The following is a 19478-nucleotide window of genomic DNA, read 5'->3' as shown; positions in this document are numbered from 1 at the left end:
AGGGTTAATACATTGAAACTCAATCCAGACAAGACGGAAGTGCTGTTAGTGGGTGCTTCGTCGGATAGGCTGGACGGCCATTTCCCTACCCTGAATGGGGTTGCACTCCCCCAGGGTCTGCAGTCTGGGGGACATTTTGGCGCAAGGTCAAAACCTTCCTATTCCAGAAGGCTTTTAATTGAAATAATATCAACGGTGGGTCCTGATGGCAATTTTTTAGAGTATATATTTTAATTGTATTTTAATAGTTTTATCTTTTTTTTATTGTATCTTAATTGTTGTAAGCCGCCCAGAGACCTTTGGGTAGTGTGGGCAGCATATAAATTTTAAAAAATAAAAAATAAAAATAAAAAATGGGGGGGGGGAACACGGTACAGTCATGTCATCTTCTGGTTGATTAGGGCCTGAAGCCTGGCAACCCTATGCAGGCCACAGAAGGCCTTGGGCCAGGATGTTAGTGCTATATTTGGGTTTTCTGAGACCTCCTGCTTTCTTTCAACAGAGACACAGAATCCTGTGGCCAGGAAACCTGCACAGACCCCATTTGGCTAGGTCTCCAGGGTGGTTGGTTGGTTGATTGCAAAGGGGCAGGGGCTCCCCGCTAAAGAATTTTAAAGCTTCTGCAAACCTTTTGCTTGAACATATTGATAGCTCTTATCTTTCAGTGACCCTCTTTTACCTACAGATCTGTTGGCACTTGCCAGCTCAGTTTGTTGCTAGAACGAGTGATACTATGAGGTTAGAAAAAGCTAAACTATCATTGAGCCGAATGCCTGAAATAGGATTGCTAAGCATTACAACTCTATTCCATTAAGGGGATTTTTATTGGTTTTTTAAAAAATCACAAATGCATGGGTGATTGCTTGCTGAAATTGCTCTCACGAAGGAGTTTCTTTCTTTCTTTTAAAAACTGCCTTAGAGGCTGGAATTCTGTTCGTCCATTTCCAATTGGCTGGGGATACCAGGATAAAACAAATCACAGTAACCTGCTTGCCCTTATCCTGACAGAGCTGGCCTGTTTCAGTGATCTCAGTTCAATAGGCGTAGAGGCCGTTTGTGATATGATCGTTTTGATGGATGGAATTCATGTCTCTTTTGACTTAAGTATTTTACTGTTAATTGTCCAGAAAATGTCAATTGGTGGGGGGGTTTACAGGCACTGTTAATAAAGAAGTACGTACTAGCCAGGAAGTGAGGGACACAGACTACAAGGGCCTCTTCAAATTGGGAGAGGCCGTGATGCACTGCCTGCCTCCAGGCTGAACGCTCCGATGTCAGGGTTTCCCATCTGTTGAGGTCCATTCCTAAGGCCTTCAGATCCCGCTTGCAGATATCCTTGTATCGCAGCTGTGGTCTCCCTCTGGGGCGCTTTCCCTCCACTAATTCTCCATACAATCTTTTGGAATCCGACCATCAGCCATTCTCACAACATGCCTGAGCCAACATCGATGTCACTGTTTCAGTAATGTATACATGCTAAAAATTCCAGCTTGATCTAGGACTACTCTATTTGGAACTTTGTCCTGCCAGGTGATACAAAAAATGTGTCAGAGACAACACATATGGAACATGTTCAGTTTCCTTTCCTGCCACGTACAAAGGATTCAGGATTCACTGCAGTACCAGAGTGTACTCAGGACACAGGCTCTCGTATAGACCTGGATCTTGGTATAAGCCGTCAGCTTTTTATTAAGCCATACTCTCTTTGTGAGTCTAGAGAACATGGTACCTGCTTTGCCAATGCATTTATCTAGCTTGACATCTAGGGAGAGAGTATCAGAGATTGTTGAGCCAAGATACACAAAGTCATGAACAACCTCCAATTCTTGTGTGGAGATGGTAATAGAGGGAGGTGAGTCCACGCCCAGGCCCATGACTTGTGTTTTAGGCAATAGGGCTGAAGAAATAAACTTTTAGACAAGGGTGGGCAACTCCACGGGCCTCAAAATATTGGTAGCCAATATTACTAATGGTGGGGGCTATTGGGAGTAATAATCCAGCAACGTGTAGAAAGCCACATATTGCTCATTCCTTTCCAAGATGCTTGAATTTGCCTATGGTTCTGATTTAAGGGTGGCACAATGTATGTACTGCTTAGTACTGCTTACAATAGGGTCCACTTTGTTTTTGGGACAATAATAATTCCAGAATGGAAGTTGTTGCAAAAGGCAACATGAAAACCATTCTTTCTAGAGCAGGTAAAAAAGGAAGAGATTTTTAAGATGCTTACTCTCTTCAAAGACACAGAGAGAGAAAGAGAGAGAAATGATTGGAACATCTTAAGACCATTATGTCATTAGTCATTAGTCTTGGAACCAATCCGCCATGGATACCACAGTCTTACTGTGCTTCCTTCATTGCCCTCCTCTTCCTCCTTCATTTTGTAAAGGCAGCTGAGTGCATAAGATAATTTAAAGCCCTTGGCGGCCAATCTGGCTAACTTGCTGTGGGCTTAGGGAACGGCTGATGGAGAAGGAAGGAAGATGTGAGGAGGCTTCCCATTTTTGGAACAGTGGTCATGACGGTGGAAGGAAAGGTTGCAAGGCTGGAGAGAGACCGTTGTTTTTTCTTCTTGGAAATTTTGTAAGCCAAGAGGAAGCATCAATATTGCTTTTTTCCCTGAGCCAGAGAGGGGAAAACCTATTTGTGTCAAAATTTGAAAAGCTATCCATTCAAGCCTCTTTAATGGCCACATAAACCTCAAAGGGAATTTTAATCTCCTCTGTTGTCCTTGGCTGAGCTAATGTGGGCCCAACCCAGAAGGGAAGTCTCCTACCGCAGGGTTTGTTTTTTGAGAGTATTTGGTAAAACTCACTGTACAAGCAGCCTCATGAGTGGCCAGTGATTTCTGATCATGAGACGTTCAGTGAGCCTTCTCAGCAGATCGCTGGGCGAACGTTTTGTCTTGTGTGGCTATGCAGGCTGTAGGATTCTGAGACTTACAGTCCAAAAAATTAACTTTTCTAACCTTTGCTTTGGGAGAGAATGAAAGCAAGAGCTACTCCCAATTCACCACCCCAGTTACAAATGCTGTTATGAACTAATTCAATATCTATGTGGTTTAAGAACAGTGCAAATGGAAAACATCTGTCTCGGCTGGCAAGGAGCTTTTGTTTGGCACTCAGCATCATACAAAGGGTGTGGATACCGAACAGTAAAAGGCAGGTGGATGACCCAGAGGAGAAGGGAGATGCTTTTGTTGGTCAGGGATATTGTATTTAAGGAGAAACAGATCAGCTGTGCTAGGGGAATAGCAGCTGTTTTGCTGAGCCCAGAGGCTGATAGAAGTAAAAGAACGGACACGCTTGTATCAAAGGTAATTTTGAAAACGGATTCATTTTAAAGAACAGAAATGTTTAACTGTTGCAAATGGCAGAGGCTCGGAGAGGAGAGAAAGAGGGAGAAGTGATGACGAGGGTGGCCGGGCCTTGGAGACTGGAAACTGGAACTGCTTAGTGGAGATGCTGTGGAGACCTCAACACTAAGTCACACTTTCCTTAGCCAATGGGAAATTCTCTCACTGGGCTTTCCAGAGTCTCCTCAGTGTTTCCTGACTCTCTGGCCAAGCCTTCCTTTCTAGATCACCCAAAACAGGACCCAGAAGGGCCTGCCTGTCATCAGGAGCCAAGCACGGTGCAACAACGCAAAACCAAACCACACCGTGAACTCAGCAACCCAAGGAGAAAGAGAAGATGTGAAAAAGATGCCTGGGTTTGCCACCCAGATACACTGGCAGGAAGGTTTATTTTTTTCCCCAATTATTTTTTAAAATAAAAGGATGTTTCTCACATTGCATTTCCTGCCTGCCTTTTGCCACAAAAGCTCATTTACCCCAATGGAGTACAGACGGAGTGCCCTTAGAGCCCCATGATGTTCATTTAGTCCACATTTCAAGAGCATGAGGTTGTGTCCTTCAAGTCAATTTGGGAAGCAGCCGAAGTGAGCCCAGAGCATCACAAAACAAACTTGCAGAACAGCTTCCATTGCATTTTCTCTGTCTTTGTCTCTTTCTCCTTCCATCCCTCTCTTTCTCTCTCTCTGTTTCTCTCTCACACACACCCACACCCCTTGGTATTTGGGGTTGTGCAGAATTACATCATCATCTAGGTAACCCGGACAAAACACAATACAGTAGTTCTAGCTCATCCCTTTATTGTCCAAGCACTCCATACTTAGCAAGAAATATTGTTTTCTTCCAAAGATCAAAGAAATGACCAATGGTATACAGTTCATATGTAACACAGGCAAATGAACAGTTTCCTGTACCACTCATGAGCTAAAAGTCCTCATAGGTTGAAGAGGAGCATGTTGGGAAAGCAAGAGACCATGCTCTGTTTCTTCCCTGTAGAGCAAAAGCTCTGTGGTCCCTCAGGTATCTACAACTCCCATCAATCCCAGCCAGCATAGCCAACAGAGAGATGGAAGTTGCAACCTGGAGGACCACAGTTGTCCATGTGGGCTCAGTACACAGTCCTTTCTGGAGAAGAACATCTCACCTTCTTGTTCCTGGATCTACCTATGACAAGAATGAGCTCAGATGAGGAAGGGGATGTTGGGATTCCTTCTTTCATCCCTTAAGTTCTTGTCTATCACAGGAGAGATCTGTTCCCCAGTGCGGGTCCTATGCAGTGTTCATGACCACCTGTATCTATGAAAGAATCCTGATGGATCAGCCGAAAGGCCTGTCTTGTGCAGCATCTTGAGTCCTACAGCAGCCAAGTAGATATAATAATCTTTGAACTGCAGACCTGGAAGGGACCTCATGGCCCATTGGGTCCAGCCCCTGTCAGAAAGGCACAGTGGGGAATCGAACTCTGAACCTCTGGCTCTGCAGCCAGAGACCTAATGCCTGTGAGAAGTTTGTAAGCATGAGGTGTTTTCTTCCAAGGTATCATTTGCTGTTTGACAAAAGAAACAGCAGAAAAAAAAATTATGATTGTTTCAGAACAAATCATTTGTAGGCTGAAATGTGCCTCAGCTATTGCAATGCATGAACAGTTGGGCCATGCACCACACTTTCAAATACTGTGGCTTCTTGCCACCACATTGCCAACAAGAGAAGATATGCATAAAATGTGTATTCACTAAATGTATCGAATAAATAAATAAATAGTATGAGGGAATTCAAGGGCAATTTTTTTCAGGCACGACCCTACTATTACCTCGTTTATGCACGCTAGAACCCTTCCCTGTTGCAAGGAGACATTCACCACGCTCCTCACCCCACTCAGCCAGTCCATCCTTGTCTACTTTTATGAACAGGAAGGCCACAGGTCTGACATACATTTGATGGCTCTCACTTCTTCAAAGATCTTGTTCCTATCATCAGGCTGCAGAGGGAGAAACTTATCTATTGTCAGTGGATAAGCAGGAGCCACTTAGAGCTTGTACAATTACAGCATCCAACTCAGAGTGGATCCAAACAGTATTGTCTGCAAGGTGTCGTCCAATTTATTTGCAATAGGCTGTTGAGTGATCTGTGTTCCGTTCTTGCGAGCCAGAATGTAATAGACCCTTGACAGCGCAATACAGCTTCATTGGACGACTCCGTGCAGCCCTTTCACGACCCCTAAAATTTGTTTCCACCTCACCCTGTCTAAATGGTAGGATCATACCCATTCTGAAGTGCTGTGAAGAGCTTTTCAGAGATACCTGAGTGGAGTGATAAAGGCTAACCTATTGTCATCTCACCAAAGCAATAAGAACAAAAGGAGACGTGTAAGTGGACCTTCTCCTAGCCATGATTAAAGAGGCACATACCATGTTTCATAGGTTGCTAAGATTCTGCTAGAAGGTGTTAAGAAGAAAGCTTAATGTAAAGGTGAATGATGGTAACTATATTGTATTGTTCATTCCCTGCATGCCATTTGTCAAGTGAATTCTGATTTACGGCGACTGTTTTCAAAGTTTTTAAGGTAGAGGGTACTCAGAAGTGGCTTATCATTCTCTTCTTCTGAGGGTATCCTGGGGCTATGCAGCTTGCCCAAGGTTACTCAGGCTGGCTCTGCTTGCAGTATGGACAGTGGGGGAATCAAACTCCCTACGTGTGGCTCCTCAGCCAGATACCCAAGCCACTGAGCATCATTTAGTAGGCTTATTTTTGCCCTGTGGAAGCCACTTGTACTCTTGGGTCCAATCTCTGTTTTCCAAGTCTCAGAGATGTCACTCTGATCTCTTAAAACCAATATAGTTCTCCGTCAGCCTGGAAAGTTGGAGTCTGGGTCCTACTCCCAATTTCCCAGTGGTTGAGTGGCATTAGCCAAGTCCCTTCTGCCTATCTGTAGGGTGAGAATTATAGTGACTTAATGTAGAAATAATTTACTTACAGATAGCTGCCATTTACGATGCACCTGTTGTTCATGAGCTAAACAGACTTCCGCTCCCACATAAGAATTATTGAAATCAGTTATGACCTACAAGACATCAAGAGTTTTTAAAAAGAAAGCAATCTGTATCCAACACTGTACCGCCCTCTTCTGTACAAACTAGGCAAATTATATTTCTCACATGCAGAAACTTACAAGTTCAACCTTTTTGTAAAAAAAATGAAATACAGATTTTTGCTGCATTAAAAAAATATTGTAAACGTGCTTTTGGCATTTTTTAAATTTATAAAACCTGCATACCACCACCAGAATCTCATAGCAGCAAAATAATTTGAAAGAGAAGGCTAATGTCTAATGTACTTTTATCAAATGAATGTTAACAACAAAAATCAATTAGTGGGATGATGTTGACTAAACTGAGATTTGGAAGATATACAAGAAACCTCTCACATAACCTGCAGATTTTAGATTTGTTAGAAAACATCCGGTCATCTAAAGAGCCTGAAATCTGAACTTAAATCGTAGCAATTACACAATGGGGAAAATGCAAATTGATCTGATGTGAAGTGGCACCTGGGAAGACAGGTCTCCGCAGGTTAATTCACTTTAGCCAACCACACAGTAGCCAGGAGGGGAAGGGGTTATTGGCACTCAGCCTTGTTTGCTGCTTGTTAACCATTTGAATCTCCTCTTCCCTATACTTGGTGCTGGAGCTGCTTGGTTTCCTCTCCCTGTTCTGTTCCATTCCGTTCCATTCCGTTTTCTTCTTTCCTTCCTTTTAAAGGCTTGCTGTCCTAGTACTATGGAAATGAGGTGACCAAATAGATAGAGGGAAAATAGAGGAATAAACAGAGAGACAGGAGGAAATGTTAAGTTCAGCCTTATTTCCAGCTTGTTAAGGCATCTCTGCTGAGGTCACACAAACATCAGAAGGCATGCTAAGCACAAGCTTAATTTGCCCAGGTTCATACCTCAGAAAAACATCCTATTATGGTAGGAAAGGGGGCTAATTCCAATATACACATTTCTCTTAACGCCTAGTTTCACCCCAGATGAAATTTGCCAGCCACTGAGGCAGTTCCTTGTGACAGAGGAAGAGAAAGACAGAGCAAGAAAGAGTATGGCGACAGTGCTTGTGGTCTACAAGGCAATGCAGGAGCATTCAGATGAGTGCTTCCCTACCCTGTCAGCACCTGCCTACATCTTGTCTTTGGACAGCAGTGTGCACTTGCTCACAGTAACAACAACAAAAGACGATGGACCAAGAGATGGGACTCAGAGGCATGCAGGATGCTTGTCAGCCTAGCTAGCGGTTCTGCCAGCAGATTGTCATTATCTTGACATATATAAAATGGGGAAGGAGATGAGGGCTTGCAGGGTGCTTGTATACCCAGTGGTTATTCCAGCATATTATCTTTACATCTATTGTACATAAATACATAAAAATAAAAGAAAGTTGAAGTAACCATGACACATGTACCGTGAAATGTGGGAGCCTGACCCTTTTAAATTAAAATGATGACCTGGCACAATGTAACTTCTAAAATTAAATACTTTTGTCATTCCTTTTCTGTGAGCTGATATTGTCTTGCAGCTGTGCATTTTTTTGCTCAGCAATCATTATTTTCAGGGGAGGTCAGAGTTTTCTTCTGGGGACATGGCCACCTGCATGGTGAAAAAAATGGGTGTGGTATATTTCAGAGCACGCACATATCTATATAGAGATACACAAAAGCTAACTTTTAGACATCTGTAGGACTGGTCCTGTGACAGTAGCTTTGCTCAGATGAAAGGAATGAAAAAAAATTATATAAATTTATATCAACAATTTGATGATGCATGTACGGATGGATATTACTGAAAGAATTTCTTTTGAAACTCTTGTTCAGAAGGGTTAAAACTGGACACATGAATAACAGACTTCAAAAGTTATAGCCGCCTAGAGTGGTCGAAATGACTAGATAGGCGGGGTATAAATACAATAAATAAATAAATAAAAATAAATAAATAAAAGTTGATTGTGCACTTCTGATAGGATATTTATGAAAGTTCTTTAAAGTATTTGCCAAACTATGGCATATTCTTCTTTTGATTGTAATTGTTTTTCCTTATCATGGTCCAATGGAAATAGGGTTGGATTATACAATCACAGTTCAGACTTACAAGATTCGGTTTTGTTGGATTAATTCCTTGTTTTCTTCCAACATTTTTAAAAAAGCATACTGAGTCTGAGAGCACAGCTGTTCAATGTCCCACAGAATACTGAGAAACAGTCTGTATTGGTCAATGGCAAAGCTGGAGAATCTAATTTGGTTTAATTAGTGTGAGATCTGAGTTTGGTATTTGCCAAACTAGATCTCAAGGAAGAGGGACTATTAATCAGGTCCTACATTAATGTTACAAGGTACACTGGATAGAAGGTGAGACAGAAGAGTGGGCTGATGCTGCAGAGTAGAGTCAGACACCACCTTTTACACTGACTGTGCTTCCCCAGAAGGGAGTCCTTCTTCAGGCTTCATCTTCCCATACTCATGACTGGAGGGACTAGCAACAGAATCTGTAAAGGAGCCTGGGAAAATTGGGCAAAGCTGAGGATGGACTGGGGATTATGCCTGAAAGACGGGAAAAGGGCCCTGCTGTGAGGGGCCCTCCAAGACTTTACATAAACCTAAGATGTCCCTTTGAACATTGGTCCTCACTCACCTTGTCCTCCAGTCCAGGAATAGAACTTCATCTTGGGAACACACCTTCTCTCTTCCTGAAGGCCCAGTGGCCGTTTTCCATCTGGCTTTTTAAAAGCTTCGACCTTGGATATTTTTGTATGCATTCCACTGGACATTCTCTACAGATAGCAGGCAAGGCAAAGAGGGAAGCAATGTAGGAAGGAAGGCAAAGCTCAGTTATGAAGCCTCTGTTTACATGCTGAGTTAGAACAAATGTTCTTTCTTACTCATCACCCCATTATGTCAAGTCTCGTCATCCCATTATCATAGTAATGGGAAATGTCTGGGATGTTTGGAATGGAACATTTAGTAAGCGTTGTAGAACAGAATATAATATTCTATTGATCATTAATATGGGGACTCCTGAACTGTTGTTTCTTTCTTTATATCAGAGGATTGCACAATTTAAATTTATAGATGTATATGAAAGAGAGGTAAAATTACATAAAATCAAATCAAAATGTTAAGGTAATAAGACTTTTTCTAACCAGAAGCAAGTTACTTCTATAGCATCATCTTGGCCATTTGCTAGATCTTTTTTTGCACAAGATGGGGCATAAATTGCATGCCCATAAATGTGGCATTGATTGAATTTCTACAGTACAGAACATTTGTCCTGTTTCCCAGTAGTCCCATTTTACTTGATTATTTTTTGATCTTGCTACTTTGCTTCAAAGTCTACTAAATGACAGCCAGACTCTTCCGCATTAATCTATTTGGCAAGGCGTGTTGCTTTCGTTTTCCATAGGTTTAGCCTAGCATTTTCCGGTTTAATATTTAGAGCTCAAGAGTGTGTGGAAAACTTTTCCATGATTTCAGCCATTATGTCACAGTCCAAGATATCCCAGGCAGCCCCTCACCAGGGACAAGGGCACCAGGACCCAGCCCACCATGCAGAGTATCAAGCCCAAAGGCACTTACTGCACATTTGGTCGTGACCAAGTGGAGGTGGGAGCACAAGGCTGAGAGCATGGAGCAGGAACAAAGCACCAAGATGCAGGAGGCAAGCACAGGGCCCAGGCAGGGAGAGGAACAAAAGCAGGAACACTGAAGTTCAAACACAGAGATGCAGGAGGCAAGATCAGGAGCACAAGGACTCAGGACCAGCAATGCAGTAAACACAGCCAAAAAAAAATCTTTGTTGCTGAGGCAAATTCTGGGAGGGAGAACCGCTCCTTAAAAAGGCTTTTCCTCCAGGTTTCCAGGTGAGCCTCATGAGTGGCCCAGCAGCTGCTACACAGGCCAGGGCCTGAGTCTGCAAACACCAGGCCACTTCTGGCTCAGGCTGGCCCCGATCCTGCAGCTTCCAGGGCAGTGTGGGCCAGATCCTGACACATTGTCTAGTGAGGTTGGTGTCCATGAAGTGGATCAGTTTGGTGCTCTATTACCTTGTTTTATTCATTATTTGCTAGCACCTGGGGGGGGGGGAGGCATTAAACCAAACAACACCACAAGTGTCAGAATTTAAAGTATGACTGGGCAACTCAGCCCCCCCATTTACTTATTTATTTATTTATTTATTTATTTATTTATTTATTTATTTATTTATTTATTTATTTATTTATTTATTTATTTATTTATTTATTTATTTATTTAGGCTTGTAATTCCCATCTGCCCTAGGCTGCCAAATCACAGGAGGATGCAGCTCAAAAACATCTGAGGGGCCAAAGCTGCCCATCCTAATTCTGAACAATTTATGTTGCTTATTTCATTTGAAAATTGACATGAAAGGAGATCCTTTATTGATCTTTTCCCTCCTTCCCCACTTTCCCCACTGGAACTGTGATTCTCTCTCATGGCCACCCACCCACAAACTACTCATTAATGAAACCTTGTTGGATTGAATCAGAGTTTTGAATTAAGATCCTTGGAATATTGGATATACTTCCAACGTCAATGACCTGCAAAGAGTGTTGGGTTTCACTAACATCTATCATCAAATTCACTGAAAACTCATTCCTGACAATTAAGTGCTGTTCAAGCGGTCAAAGTCAATACAATTATGGCTGAATCAAAATTGCTATTTCTTATATAATATAGAGAAATATGCTTGTATTTATGAGAGCAAACAAAATAAATTTCAGTGGCTCAAAAATGCATCTGCAGAAGACGGGCGCATGGCTGTTTTGTTCACAAGGCAGATATTTATTGTCTTTTGTCTGGGAATATCATGCAACACAATTACATCACTTTATGCGTCCTTATCTTGGTTGGAACTCTGTACCGTATTCATATATAATCATCGTGGAGAGGCTCTTAGTAATAGGACTGGGGAAATGTCTTATAACAAAAGCATTCCAAATCGGTATGGAGCAACGCTGGTGTGAGTAACCAGTTTCAGTTCAACTAGCTGTTATGTAAGGTGTCAAATGCACTTGTAGTGACTTTCCCACTTGAAGAGCATTTTAATTGAGATCATGCTGTGAAATCTAACAAAATTTCAGCCAATTTGCATAGATTACAATATCCTTAGTCCTGAATGCTGTTCCCTTCTGCAGTCACATGAGGCCAACCAATTAAGCATTTCTCCACTCTCTGGCAGGCACACTAGGGCTCACACTGGTTATGTGACTGGTCATGAAACCAATCAAGGGACTTATCACATGACAAGCAGCCTGCCATGGGGGTGGGGGGGAAACCACTTCAAGATTGCCCTTATTCCTTAAGGAAAATGTACAGGATTTTCGCCCTGGTTTGATGTGGGTTGGCCCCATGGCATAAATTGCCTGGAAGGCAAAAGGTTTCGGAACACTACTTCACAATGATATTCAAGGATCTAGGAAAATATGGTACAGTTAAAGGCAGTTCTACAGTCAATCTTGAGTGTGTTTTACATAATTCTTTCTTCATGTTAGAAGCACCAAAGTCATAATTTTACTCAGTAATGAGCAACACCAAGAGCAAGTGGGGCAATTAGCATCAAATCTTTGATAGTATATGCAGAGGAGCACTGAGTACACTGGCAAAGGTGTGAGGCTGCATCCAATTTATAGGTGAATTCTGCATCCCATCAACACCAGATTTGTGTAGTTAGGTTGTCTGAGAAAGCACTTTATAGTGGTTTTTTTTCCTTTAGTGAAACCATGGTGGCTCTCCAGAAGTTGGAGCTGAACCATAAGCAACAAGCAGCCATATCCACTATAGCCAATGGCGAGAGGTCTTGGGAGCTACAGTCCCAAAGCATCTCCAAGGGTATGAGCGTCCTTTGTCCAGAGCTTCATCAGGTCATGGGCTGTCACCACTTGCTCAGGTTGGCTGAAGGATAGCAGGGAGTAGTGCACTCTTCTCTGAGGTGTTCCTGAGATCTGGTGAATTATTGTATGGTTTTATTTGTCTCTTAGTCCTAAACTGGCTTGCTGGTGGTTTCTCCCTTCATGTTTGCCCTTTAGTTCTGAATTCTCAATTGATTTGAAACAATGCCTCCTGATTTTGCCCAGAGGTTTGAAATGTTACTTTTTCAGGATTGTAGATCCCAGAACCTACAATCCAATCTCTTTCTTCTTCTTCATAAAGTAATGTGTTCCAAGCACTGGCTTTTGTCTGTGTTTGTTGTGTTTTAGTCGTTTAGTCGTGTCCGACTCTTCGTGACCCAATGGACCAGAGCACGCCAGGCCCTCCTATCTTCCACTGCCTCCCGGAGTTCTGTCAAATTCATGTTGGTTGCTTCGCCACTGTCCACACTGTCCAGCCATCTCATCCTCGGTCGTCCCCTTCTCCTCTTGCCGTCACACCTTTTTGTCTACCAATCCATTATGAATTCCACTGCCTCAGGGAGTTGATAGTTTAGGCATAATGGTAGGGGAGAAAAATTGTGAATTGAAAATGATCTGATTTTTTTTAAAAAAAACCAAAAATACATTAGAAGTTCTTTCTGGCTGTGCTTTGTAAATCCATGCCCAGCTCTTCAAAGATATCATTCATACTCATACATGGGACTCATACATATAACTAAGCACTTAAAATAAATATATGTAAATCAAAACTGCATAGTCTAAAGGCAGCTGAACAATTTTATATCATTTTGATTTTGGTAATTTGTTTCCTTGCTTAGAAATCATGAATGGAAAGAGCATAAATTTAATGTATAAAACAAAATAAAGTATATCTGAAATACATGACCCATGATAATACCTTTATCTAATATACAGTTTATTTACCTATTCATGATTTGTTGTACATATAACATATATAGAAAAGACAGCTCAAATGACCTGCAATTTTAATGTACCAGCAGTGGAGGGCAGACTATGAAAAGACCATAAGAAAGCCGCTTATTCATCTTCGCTAATAACATGCTATGCAAAATTCAGCATACTACTGTAACTGAGCCAATTTTATGTACTAAAGATGTATCTTTTTCTTTCCTTTCTTGGAAGAGAAACAATGTCTCCTGTGATTTTTCAAGGAATTTTGCATTTTGCTCTTCAAACAGAAAAGCAGTGACACAAGAACGGTTTTGTTGTCAAGCAGACAATAGATAAAGCCAGAAAAAAATTGTTTTCGTGCATGAGAGAACAAATCTAGGCCACAACCCAGAACATTCTGTATCTGTGGCCTTTCAGTTAATTGGGCAAAGCGGGCTGCCGGATGACCCCTCCAAGATATTATTTTCTGCTCCCTGCAATTCATTTCTGTCCACACCTGAATAAATATCATTCAGTGGAAGTCATGGGAAATGCATTCCATTGGGAAAAATCACAAAGTGAAGCTTGAGACATTTTATCAGTTAACTTATCCTTCTGAATTCTTTCAAGAGATACCAACTTTCACACAGACATAAAAGAAAAAGAAGAAAACCCTAAAGGTGCATAGGTTGTTTGTGAGTCTTTTTGGATACATCGGTAAACATAATATAATAGCGAATGACATACTTTTGTTATACGTTGTCTGTAGTTGGGCTCTTTCCCAAGACAGGTTAGACCACCCAGTCTATTTCATGGCAGAGCAGGACTCTGAAGGTGGGTCTTGCTTCTTCTACCCATTATGCTCATGGGTATAGTGGTCCAACAGAGACTGCAGCTCAGCTCAGAGGTAACAGAGATGCCCGGGAGCAGGGAGATCACGGTTCTGCTAAAACAGATGTCTCTTGCTGTTCTCAGTGCATCATCTTTCTATGTTGAGCAACCAAATTAGAACCAAGCTTCTGTCCACATTTGCTCAAACACATGCAGAAGCTTCCGAGGACTTAGAACTGAAGAAAATCAAGGACCAAGAGAGTGTGAAGATTAGGCCCACAAAGATGTTGCTGTGAGAAGGAGGACCAGCCCGTGTGGCCTTCTTCCTCTTATGTGTGTTATTGTAACCAGTTCATCCAGAAGATAGTTTTGGTAGAGCACAGAACTGCTCCTAAAGCTTACGGGTCTCACAGCCAGTCCCCCCTGACTGGCCCATGAATTTCTTTGGCATGTAAATGAAGATGGGGAGAGACGGGCACCTCTCTATGGGCTCCTAGTAGTGCAAACAATTTTCAGGGCCATAAGGAGGTTCAGAAGAGGCCCCACTCTATTCTGCCTCTTCTGGTCAGTGGTATGATGTTTGAGGGATCTCTCCTTCTCTTTTGGTGAGCTGTGGAAAAAAAAGTAAGTACACCACAGGGATTTCGGTGCTTAGACACTGTGACAGAACCCAGGGCTCTTGATCCAGTCACTCAGCCACAGGATCCTTCCTTATCCTAAGCATGCGTGGGCCCTAAGAGGAAAGATAGTTGCCTTGGCTACGCTTTGTTTGGTCTTTATCTGAAGCACCGCCTCCCCGTCTCCATTGCGCCAAAGCACCTCAGCCAGCTATGTGGATAATACCTGGTTTCAGGGTCTTTGCAGCCAAGGCACCGTGTGGGAGGAATACACCCAACAATCAGGCTCACCATCCCTCCCACAGTTCCTTGGCCTTGAGGACCTGCAAAAGCTGGCCTTATCCAGGCAGGCAGATGGCCAGCCGGCCAGCCATCCAGGAAGCAAGCTGCATTATAAAGGTAGGCAGATGGGAATCCAAGGGGAGGAAAAGGTGCTACCACTGCTTTTTTTCCCTCCCTTCTCCTCTCTCTTCCCACGAGTACTGCTGTGTGGTGGTGGCATTGGGACTTCTGCCAGCACAAGTGGAAAACCTTATGCTTCGTCTGTATAAATACAATTGTGGCCCAAGAGATTAGGGCTAGATGGTGGGGCTCCACAAATTTATACTGGTCACGAGAAAAAACGCTGCTTTTCTATCCACCACTCTACTTTTCTGTTTTGAAGTCTCATAGGTATGACATGATATGCCAAAGTAGATGTGTGCCCAGATGTTTATTGTCCTGAAATATCACTGATGGTGACAAATCCGTGCTTTGCAAAAAAAGAGGAGAAAAATGGCAGGATGATGTGGTCCAGACATTTCATTATATTCTTAAAAGTCAGATCTTCCTAATTTCCAAACAGAAAAGTTTCCTTGCTATCCCTCCCCTATTTATTCCCCTCCACACTCCTATTGTGTCTTGTCTTTTAGATTACAAACCTAAAGGTGGGAACCGTCTTGTTACTGGTCTCTGAAAGCATTTCGAGGAAGCCTTTTCCAGCTGTAAAGCAAGGTCTTCATTGTAGCCTGCAGTACAGCTCCAGCATTGTCTCTGGAAGTTTGGGCAACCTTCTCTGGTAGGTTTTCCAAGAGAGAGAGAAAAAGAGAGAGAGAGAGTTGCAAAAGGGGAGGAGAGGAGAGATTTCTGCCAGCGGAACATTGGATTTTAGCCCATTTTCTTGAAATGTCTCTTGAGAAAAAATTCACAACATACCAAACTGCCACTGTGATCTGACAAACTGAGAAGTGTTTGTTTGGGCGCTACTCTGATGGCATGGTGACGTCATCTGGCATTTTGCAGTGAGTAAAAGACATACTGATATTTCAGTAATTCTCTTGGGATTCCTTCTTTACTTTTAAACTGCTGTGGCTTCAAGCCAGTAAACATTACCCAGGCCAGTGCTTTCAATGGCCCTTGGTCAATTTTTAGCTAAGCGTAGGGCGGGGATTATGTTTGCTGCTGTGTCGTATTTGGGGACTCTGACTTCCGAAAATATCATCAAAGAGAAAGAAAGTAGGTGGTGGAAAATTTTATGTTACAAAACCTTCTCATCCTCCATCCACTCTAAAAAGTAAATGAAATATATGGTCTATTGATGGCATGTTTTTCAGGGCTCATTTTAATAAAGCATTCCCCCTTCCCCTTCCTTGTATGATTTGGAACCATATAGATCACACTAGTGTTTCTTTACATGCGTATCACCTAGAAACCCTACTTCTCTTCCTTATAAGAAACCAGCACCTGTTAAGGAATGCTTCCAAAATATTTTCAGTAAATGTGATGAAACCCTTTAAAATGATATGTTGTGCTGGATATTTTGGTTTTTTTGCGTGTGTATGTGTGATGAATTACACAAGTTGCACCTGTCTTTTGGCTATCTTTCTGGGAATCAAATATTCAGAACTGGTTTGCCAGTTCTCTGTGGGTGAGTGTGGCATACTTTCAAACACAGTTATCTTTCCATTTTCAATTGGTTTCAGGTAAGTAGAAAATTGGTCCCACCATTCTATCTACAATTACAAGAATTTTGAGGGATCCCTATAAACTGGTCTGATGCTGGCCACCAAAGTACAGGAAGGAAGCGCTGCCCCAATGAATGAGGAACAAATGGTCCACTGTTTATCTGCACAAAACATCTTCATAGCTTTGACTTTACAACAGCTGCAGATTTCCTAGTGGAGTTCCTTATTGTTTACCCACTTTTCCTCTCATCTTGTCCCAGAGCAGGAAAACAGAAATGGCTGGGTGCCCTGGCTCCATCTACTCTTTGGGCTGAGGTAATAGTTCAGCATTGCTTAACTAGTAAAGAATAGTTCAGCTTTTATGTCACAATAAAGCTCCTATTTGCTGCTCTTCTGTTAATGGCTATGATTATTGTAAGGCTTCTAATTTGTTTTCCAGCATCCTCCTCCTACTCATGCTGCAAAAATTTTTGGCATCCTCCTGCTGTTGTGGTCAAGTCCAGTTTATTGCTGATGTGGTGATTAGCCTGGAAAAAAAAATAACAAACAAATGTATCACATTAATGTCACCCTCTAAAGCATTCGTCAATAAACAATGAAAATGGTGCAGTTGACTACAAAAGTGGGATGGTTCCAGGTATGTTAATATGGCAGTAGACAACATTTCTATGCTGGTGTATGTCTATTCAGACACAATTGTCATTATTTCCAGTGGTGCTTACTCATAAGTAAGTGTATGTAGCTTTGCCACCGGTGGACACTTGAAAGAAAAAAGAATAAGGAAAAAAAAATACTGAGCAGACAAGTATGTGATTTCAATTTTAAAGTTGTTCTTTACAGTTCTATTATTTACAGAAATGTTTATGTTTTAAATTTTATTCCTTGTAAATGACCCTAGAAATATGATTGAAGAATGGTATGACTGTGCATTGGGCAGTTATCTACTGCTAAACCTCTTCCACCGGATCACTGAATTCTCCTGGATCCCCCCCCCTTTTTTTTTTACTGAAACCGCCATGAGGACCTGAAACTAGTTTGGGTGAAGGAGAAAAAGACAAAGGGAGAGAAAATTCTGTAGTAACTCCCTGTGGAAAGTTAGATTTTGTCTCCAAAGTAAGCAGATTCAACTTTTTTGTAAACCAAAGCCCTCATACTCATACCACACCCACACCTGAAAAAACAAAGCAAAACAAAAACTGTACTTGTTTTTATCATATTTTCATTGACTGCATGTGTTTCTTATTAATTGGACCCGACACAGCTCTCTTTCTAAAATCATACTTCCTTTTGTGTCACGGATTTGGCGACAGGAAAACGCAGAGTTATTGAAGACACAAGTTCTTCTTTTGCAAGACGGTTATATTTACAGTATTTACAGGTATTTACAGGCAGGCATCACATCAGCATGGCAGGAACTCTTTATACAAATGGACATAGTGTATAGCAGCAAATGGTGAAGAAAGAAGAGGATGATACACAGACACTGTTCACTTATATACATGTCCATGGCATCTCTAGTCCAATCAGAAGACACATGACTTCATCTTCTGCACCTGGTGTCTTCTTATTTCCAGACATTGCATCATCTTCAGAGTGACTCAGCATGCTCACATCTGTGCACAATGGCAGCTCGTTAATAATACATTTATTCAGGTTCAGGCCTACAAAATTTCTATATTCTGACATTTTGTTACTTAGACTGTATATGCACTTTCATCCTTAATGTTGTTCTTAAGTCCAAAATGATAATTAAGAATGTGATCCATACCTACTATATGTCTCAACACAATTTCTTTTGTAGTGGATTTTTTTAATTACCAGATCCTTTTGGTTGCTGCCTCTGAATATGTTCCATTTTGTCTATATTCCCCTTACACCATGGTACATGGAACTGAACACTGTAGTCTGGGTGAAGTCTATCTAAGTGCTATTATTGTTCCACCTTGTGGGCATTGTATGTCTATAGATGCAGCCTAGAACTGCATTTGCTGCCATATGCTGTACATTCGTGTTCACCTGGTAATCTATTAAGACTCTTTTCACTAAGATCTCTAGATCCTTAGCAAATATGATAGAGTGTTCAGACTGGTTGATTGGTCTGGCTGATTTAGCCACAACCTAAATATTTATGTTTGGGATTTCTCAAACTACATTACCCACTCAGTCAAATGGGTGGAAGGAACTCAGATCAACAATACCAGGCTGATAGGGTGACCTACCACTGGTTGTATCCTGGAGAGCCCCCCCCTTTTATGGACTTCCCCCAAGATACACACGGAAGGAGCTCCCCTCAGACCCATTGCCAGCAGCATAAACTCAGTAACATACAACATTGCTAAATACCTGTCCACTATCTTAACACCATTGGTTGGACATTCAGACCACCACATTCACAACTCAGAGGAGTTTGCATCCAAGGTCAGGGAACTGAAACTAAATACTGACAAAATCATGGTATCCTTTGATATCATGTCCCTCTTCACCAGCATTCCCAGCCCTGATGCCTGAACAACTGTAAAAAGGAGACTGAAAGAAGGCAACACCCTCTCCACCAGAAGCAGCCTCAACCTGGACCAGATATGCCTGCTCCTGGATCTGTGTCTGAGCACCACATATTTCATCTACGAAGGGGACCTTTACAGACAGAAATATGGCTGTGCCGTGGGTTCCCCGGTGTCACCCATTGATGTCAAATTATACATGGAAGAAATAATAATAATAATAATAATAATAATAATAATAATAATAATAATAATAATAATAATAATAATAATAATAATAATAATAATAATAATAATAATAATAATAATAATAAGAGGGCACTAAACACCTTCCAGGGGGCAACTCTGACCCATTGATTCAGGTATGTGGATGACACCTGGGTGAACATCAAGAGTCACGGAGTACAGGCTT

General features: G+C 41.8%; 2 protein-coding genes and 1 long non-coding RNA gene across 5 annotated transcripts in view; 1 reads left to right on the top strand and 2 right to left on the bottom strand.

Moving 5' to 3' along the window:
* The window catches only part of LOC110077810 (uncharacterized), a 55881-nt gene extending 49474 nt beyond the window's left edge, over positions 1 to 6407 (bottom strand). Inside the window, exon 1 of the mRNA XM_072990785.2 lies at positions 6327 to 6407. The gene's annotated coding sequence lies outside the window, so the exon portion shown is untranslated. The remainder of the gene's footprint in view (positions 1 to 6326) is intronic.
* A 362-nt stretch (positions 6408 to 6769) lies between these two features.
* LOC140704596 (uncharacterized) lies at positions 6770 to 9120 on the bottom strand. Its single transcript, XR_012083894.2, has 2 exons — positions 9030 to 9120; positions 6770 to 7126 (listed from the first exon to the last, which is right to left on the bottom strand). It is a non-coding gene; the product is annotated as an uncharacterized LOC140704596 (long non-coding RNA).
* Positions 9121 to 16299: 7179 nt separating this feature from the next.
* Positions 16300 to 19478, top strand: part of LOC110077805 (ABC-type organic anion transporter ABCA8) — a 109899-nt gene continuing 106720 nt past the window's right edge. The window contains exons 1-2 of one of the 3 annotated variants that reach the window (XM_078384330.1): positions 16300 to 16880; positions 17005 to 17202. In XM_078384330.1, the coding sequence (XP_078240456.1) occupies positions 17193 to 17202 (10 nt within the window). In that variant the 5' untranslated portion in view covers positions 16300 to 16880; positions 17005 to 17192. Of the gene's footprint in view, positions 17203 to 19478 lie in introns of all 3 variants that reach the window. The other 2 variants (XM_072990775.2, XM_078384338.1) reach the window with 2 other exon arrangements.

Source organism: Pogona vitticeps, chromosome 2 (genome assembly GCF_051106095.1).
Source record: "Pogona vitticeps strain Pit_001003342236 chromosome 2, PviZW2.1, whole genome shotgun sequence".
In the NCBI taxonomy this organism is placed as follows: domain Eukaryota; kingdom Metazoa; phylum Chordata; class Lepidosauria; order Squamata; family Agamidae; genus Pogona; species Pogona vitticeps.
This window is presented reverse-complemented; position numbering and strand designations above follow the sequence as displayed.